The following is a 6,396-nucleotide window of genomic DNA, read 5'->3' as shown; positions in this document are numbered from 1 at the left end:
TTAGTTAACGGATGCTCAGAAAAGGTGTGATGGCAATCTGACGTGGTGTGTACATGATATTATTCTGAATCCTGCATCGTTAATAATAATAATAATAATATCCTGACTTCCCAGACACATAACTGAGACGCCGAGTGTGAGAGCGACAGCAAGAGAGACAAAAGAAAGGTGTGAGAAAGCGAGAGGGAGAGTGGTAGCAGGGGCTGTAACCTCCACCCCTTCACAGCAGAGCCTCCCTGATTTATGCGGGTAGAGGCATGTTTGGCCGAGATTCAAGTGTCTCAAATGGAGACATTAGATATTCCATGAGAGGAAACCCCTGGCCTGATACGGAGAGTAAATGACTCCTCTCTTTTCGGTGTGTGTAAGTAAGTAGGCCCACTGTACACAGAGTCTGGTCTATTTACGATTTAGTCATGTGGCATTTATCCAAAGGGACGTACAGTGAATACAGTCAGGTCAATAAAGACCAGATAGGGGTTAGACAGTACAGAGACAGGTCATGAAGGGGTTGGATAGTACAGAGACAGGTCATGAAGGAGCAAGTAGGGGTTAGACAGTATGGGCATGAAGGAGCAGGTAGGGGTTGCCTACAGGTAGGCTGCAGACATTTGGGCTCAAATCCAGTACCTTTAAGCTGGGAGTCAGTTTACAAAAAAAAAGAACGTAAATGACGGTGGCCTCAAATCGATGGAGAAACTAAGGTCTTCTCTACCCTCCCCCTGAACCAGGCCATACAGCCATACACCTCACCATGGAGAGCGGGCCAGGAGTCGGAGCGTCTGTCTTGACAAAAACATCCCGGGAGAGAGGGCCATAAACATGGCCAACTGACTGGTTTGTTAAGACCTCAGTCCATTATTAGGTCTGTAAAAAAACCCTCTACTGTTCACCACCCCTAGCTCCCATTGTGGCCTTTTTTTTATCGCTTTTGTGTGTCTTTAAAGATGGCCCCTGGAGTCATGGCTCCAGATGTCGTCCTAGTAACAACCCCCCTTTCCCAGAATGCACTTTGTACGATTTTGAGAAACACCAGTGTGTCTTCATCTGGGCAGATGTTCTTTGTTCCTATGTGTGTATGCGTGGTTGCGTGTGCGTGCGCGTGCGTGTTTTCTGAGGTCTGATGTTCAGTGATCTGGATGAACAGAAGCTGTTGAGGGTTTGGGTCGTGGAGCGCAGCGTCTCTGAGCCTGTAGGCACCATATGCTGCTGTCTCAGGGCTGGAGGATTGATGTCGTCTTTGAGGGGAGGCCAGGCGTTGAGGTGTATTCTCCACCCCTCCCGTTGAGCTGGCAGGTGTGGACGTTTCGACGGGGGATTTTAGATGAAAACAGTGTGTGTATGCATGTTGAGAGTGGAAGGGGTGGGTTTGTTTTAAACATGTTGATAGCAGCACTGTTTTCTGGGATCAAGCAGTCCTACGCTGTTGTAGCAGAACTTCTGGGCGGAGATGGCTTAGATTCTGGGCTGGAAACCAGAATGCGCATGGGGCGGAGTTACGCCTCATTTCCTGTTTCATTACAGATATATTACCGTATTCTACCGTATAAAGTGCAACGGTACGAGGCATTGACAATGGGATTTTAATTTGTGTATTTCTTGAGTGGCCATTCTACACAGTGTTGTACCTTCACAGACACTTTTTACAGTTTACTACTGCTGGCCGAGTTTGTGTTCGTCAACTATGCGCTTACAATTCCCCGCCTCCAGCAACATGATTGGTCAAAACAAACATGTTGCGAAAGAAAGTGCAACGCACACTCATATAAAGTCAGATTTGTGAGACTAGAAGCACTGCAACAAGTACAAACCGACATCAGCTGGAGTGAGTGTCTGTGTGTGTTGGTAAACATTTCAACCTGCTCCACGTAATTAGGAGAGATGGGAAACAGTTTGAATCTGATGGGAGTCCGGAAGACATACATGGAAGCCTAAAGATATTCTTCTTCGAGCAGCTAATGTCCACAGATAGGCTTAGAGCCGGTGTGGGTACCAAATTGACTCGGCTGCCAGATCCACTCGGGGTCCTGCGCTTACAGATGACGTATCGACACTTGACGTATCGACACAACCCAACGCACAAAACCCCGGATGTGTCTGCAATGTGCGTCGCTGTTTTGACTCTGTGTTGGGAGCGCTGGAATTAAAGTGGATCGCCCCGTTCAGTGAATGGAGTTAACCGATTCTTCTTTCATATATTACCCAAGTATAGGCAACAATAAAACGCTCGGTTACACATATATTTTTGTCTTCACATATGTTAAAGTAATTATCACCTACAAAACTAATCCTATATTGATGAAAGCCCCCCCCCCCTAACGTTTATTAGCTCACGTTAGCCATCAATCTAAAGCCACAAATATTATCTGATCAATCTTTGTACATTAGATTATTATTCATAGATTAGAAAACAAAAGGAGATCGTCAATACTTGGGAATAACATGGCAATGAATGAAACACGCATGCGCATTTACCCGAGTCGATCTGGCAGCCGAGTCAATCTGGTACCCACACCTGATAATGTAACCCCCAACCTGCTCCGAAATCTCACAAAATGGCGTGTCAACAAATGCAAAGTGGGAATGGGTAAAAGTGTCTGCTAAGTGACTACATTATTAATTATTAATATGTTTATCTGGCAGGATTTTCAGTAAATGTAAGAGGTAATAAAGAAACAACATTTCCGGGTTTGACAAAAGGACCCCTTTGAGAGTAAGACATGTTAACAACAAGTTTATAAAAGGTTTATAACAAGTTCAACTACTCTGTGATTTTTGAGTTCCCCTAAAGGCAAACCTTTAAGAGAGCAAGGTTTGACCATAAAGTAGAGACTGCATGTAATAATACCTTCAGCCATATTGAGCTTTTTATTTTCGTAAAGGAGGGCTTTTAATGTGAAAGGGCCCAGAGCAATGATACTGCTGGCAAAACGAGGTGGTGTTTATGTAAATGACAGTGCTGGAGTCTGAGTCGAGATGAACTCCAGGGAGCAATTTCAAACCAGAAATCAGCAAAGCTGAACTCACAGTTAGTTACACAGTCTTCACTATCAAATGTGAACACACAAGTGGAGATGAGAGTGAGGAACAAAAGTTGCTGATATGGAATCTATTGTTTTAGGGAATATGAATAAAATTTGACGTAATCAAATTCACATGGCTAATATATATATAGCCATGAGTAATACGACTTGCCACTTATTCAGTTGCAATATTCATTCCTCCAACGAGAAATTATTATAACGGGCAGATGGTGAAAGGGTTAAAGCAATCTGTGAGGGAGCAGAGGCATGAAAATGTAAGAAGTTGGGGTCGCAAAAAAGTTTGACTCCAAAAATGGGATCCTGGGCCCAAAAAAACAGTTGCATTTAAGTCAGCTTGAAGCACGGAGGGTTGGAAGTATTGCTGTATTTTTCCATTGGAAACTGTATCACTCAGCTAAGAGAACACACAGACTACATGGTGAGGAGGCAGAATGTGCTGAGAGTGTAGCCGCGGTCTCACCGCAGATGCAGAGCTCCCTGCCTACCGACTGATCCTGTTATTAAAGACGAAGGGGAACTCATACACACAGTCCTCTGGGCTTTGACTCTCTGTGACTGTATGACTACTGTGTCTGTGCGTCTGTATCTAGGTCTGTTTGTCTGCATGTCTGTCCTTCTAGCCGTCTCTCTGTCAGGCTATCTGTATCTGTCCCTATGCATCTGTTTGATTTATCGATCTGCCTATCAGGCCACATGTCCATCCATCAGCCATTTATAAAGTGCATGACTATAGCACGTTTTTGATGTACCATCGTTTAATAATTGTCTTTTGAATAAAAGCTCTCTGGAAATGTAAATTCTATCATAAAAGCACTTATTTAGCTCGTTGCAACATTGGTGCACATCGAGTAAAGTCAAAGTAAGTTCCATTCCCTCCTCGGATAGGACATGTTATCTAGCAAGGCACCCCAGAACGCCTGGATAGGAATGTATATGTTGTGGAACGCAGAGAGAGACCCCCCTGAGAAACATATCAACATAGAATACCATACCCCCCCTCCTCTATGCAGTGTGATTTATACAGGCCCGGTGTCACAGGGGGGCAGTTCTAAGGCGAGAAGAAAAGAAGAGAGACAGGTTGCAAGGATGATTTCCACCATCTGTCCCCCTTGGAGCTGGATGGGAGAATCTAAAGCCGACATTACTTAGTTTATGGCTGCCTTCTTTTGAGTCCTTATATGTCTCACAGTGATGCTTTTGACCCTTATAACCCACAGCTTTTCCATTGAGTGTATGCTTCCATGCCTTCTGGATTAGGTTTGTTTTTAAAACATAATGATTATTAAACCCACCAATCACCTCCATGAATAATCATACACCAGCTCACCCACACAACTATCCGTCCATCTATCCTCATACACACATCCATCGATCCACCCGTCAATCCCTCTCGCTCTTTCTCTCTCAGGATAGATGGATGGATCTGTCCATCCATCTATACGTTAATCCATCCATCTGTCTTTCCAACCATCAATCATCCATCCATCCACCCACCCACCCACCCACCCACCCAACCACCCATCCATCCATCCATCCACCCATCCATCCATCGTAGTATGAGGGGTTTATCCTCATCAGCAGCGGGTCGTTCCACCTCACCACTCCATCCTAACCCGAAACCACATGACCACCCCATCACCCCTACACCCTGCTCTCCTATAGAGCTATTAGCAGACTGGGAAGCTTGTAAACTTTACCGTAACCTTTTACTGCAGGCGGTTATTGCTTCATGGCAGAGAGGAGGGAACAACACACGGTAGTTAGTTATCTCTAGGATACACAGAGCGTGTATATTTCATGCAGATACTTATCTTCTGCCTTGCATCATCTATGTAGTTGATGAGACATATTTGAAATAAAAAACGAAGGAAGCGTTAAGAAATTAGATGCATATATTCTTGCAGTTACCCGCATTTAAAGATGCAACACATTCCTTCTTTTGTTATTGCCAAAGAATAGACGGAGCAGGAGAGACGGATGGGAGTGAGGGGAAGGGGAAAGGGAGCAAGAAGAAAAGTTCGGGCTCGTTCGCCCCGGTTGCATTCTTTGCATATTAATACCCACAGTGTTGAGGAAGGGGAGGAAACTTTCTTGAGCAACCGGAGAGAGAGAGAGAGAGAGAGGACTGGGAGCGCCCATTACTTGGTATATATTGTACTGGGAGGAAAGCTTCTTCTCAATGGACCTATAGGGAAGTCGTATGGTGGGATTCAAGTAGGTACCGAAATCGTACTTGAAAAGTATATCTGATTATTTTCGTGTTGGTTAACTGGGGGTAAACAATCCACTGGATCGCATCGCAGCGCTTCGGCCCTGGATAATCGATTACCACTATTTGGACAACTTTTGACCTCCGGCGTTATCGATTTTGACTTTGGACCGAGTTAGGACGATGTTTTTTAAAACGTCAACATGCCACGTTTGAGATGACGCCTTTGATGGGCTGAGCAGCAGAACAACGACCAGCCTCCTGCAGACCGCACTGGGAAGACGAGACGCTGCGTCTTTAAGTTGTCTCCTCTTGTTTTGGTCTCTGTTTGAATATTTCCGAGACATTCCGCCACAGTTCTCTGGTTGGGGATTCCTTTAGTCTTGGGGGGGTCCAATCAAGCAAAAGTCCATCTCTCGGTGGTAGGATGTCGGACTGACGTCGAGGGGAATGGCATCTTCTGTGTTCGAGGGGACGTCGCTGGTCAACATGTTCGTGAAGGACTGCTGGGTGAACGGATCCGACGGCTCATCATCAGCCAGCGGGGCGATGAAGAGGAGTTCTACGAGATCAGGACGGAGTGGTCGGACAGGAACATTTTATACCTGCATCGGAGCTACTCGGACTTCGGCAGGCTGTTTAAGAGACTGGCGGAGTCCTTTCCGGAGGACAGGAGCGACCTGTCCAAGTCTCCGCTCTTAGAAGGTAGGTTTGTAAAGGGCTTAGGATGGTAGTTTGAAAACTTTGCACGAGTAAATAAAATCCGTGATAACTGATGGCATTTCAAAATAATAGTTTTTATCACAAAAACAAAATAAGGAATATAAGCGCAATGTTCCTGTGCTGAAAACTATAATTTCAAGACCCGCTCTAATGTCTAGCCTCACTCCTGGGGTTAAATCCAACTAGCCCCCTGGGCGGTCACAGTGAGACGGCTTGTCACACATCGGACCCGTGGACATCAGTATAATGAGTGATGGACACTGATCTTAATGTAGGCCTACTTCAGATCAGTATTTCCTGATGTCTGACGGATACAATAAGGACTTAATTATGCTTTTATTATATAAGCCAACGTCATGGAGACCTAAACGAGATGAACGTCCTAAAACCCACTGATCAAAAAATAAATATCTGTCAAAA

The 6,396-nt window shown here is 45.0% G+C and overlaps 1 protein-coding gene across 1 annotated transcript in view; it reads left to right on the top strand.

Annotated features, from left to right (window-relative positions):
• The first annotated feature begins 5,207 nt into the window (after positions 1–5,207).
• The window catches only part of pxdc1b (PX domain containing 1b), an 8,327-nt gene continuing 7,138 nt past the window's right edge, over positions 5,208–6,396 (top strand). The window contains 2 exon segments of the mRNA XM_079754534.1: positions 5,208–5,775; positions 5,778–5,958. Coding sequence (XP_079610660.1) covers positions 5,704–5,775; positions 5,778–5,958 — 253 coding nt within the window. The 5' untranslated portion in view covers positions 5,208–5,703.

The sequence above is a fragment of the Pollachius pollachius genome (assembly GCF_949987615.1).
Source record: "Pollachius pollachius genome assembly, chromosome: 17".
Classification (NCBI taxonomy): domain Eukaryota; kingdom Metazoa; phylum Chordata; class Actinopteri; order Gadiformes; family Gadidae; genus Pollachius; species Pollachius pollachius.
This window is presented reverse-complemented; position numbering and strand designations above follow the sequence as displayed.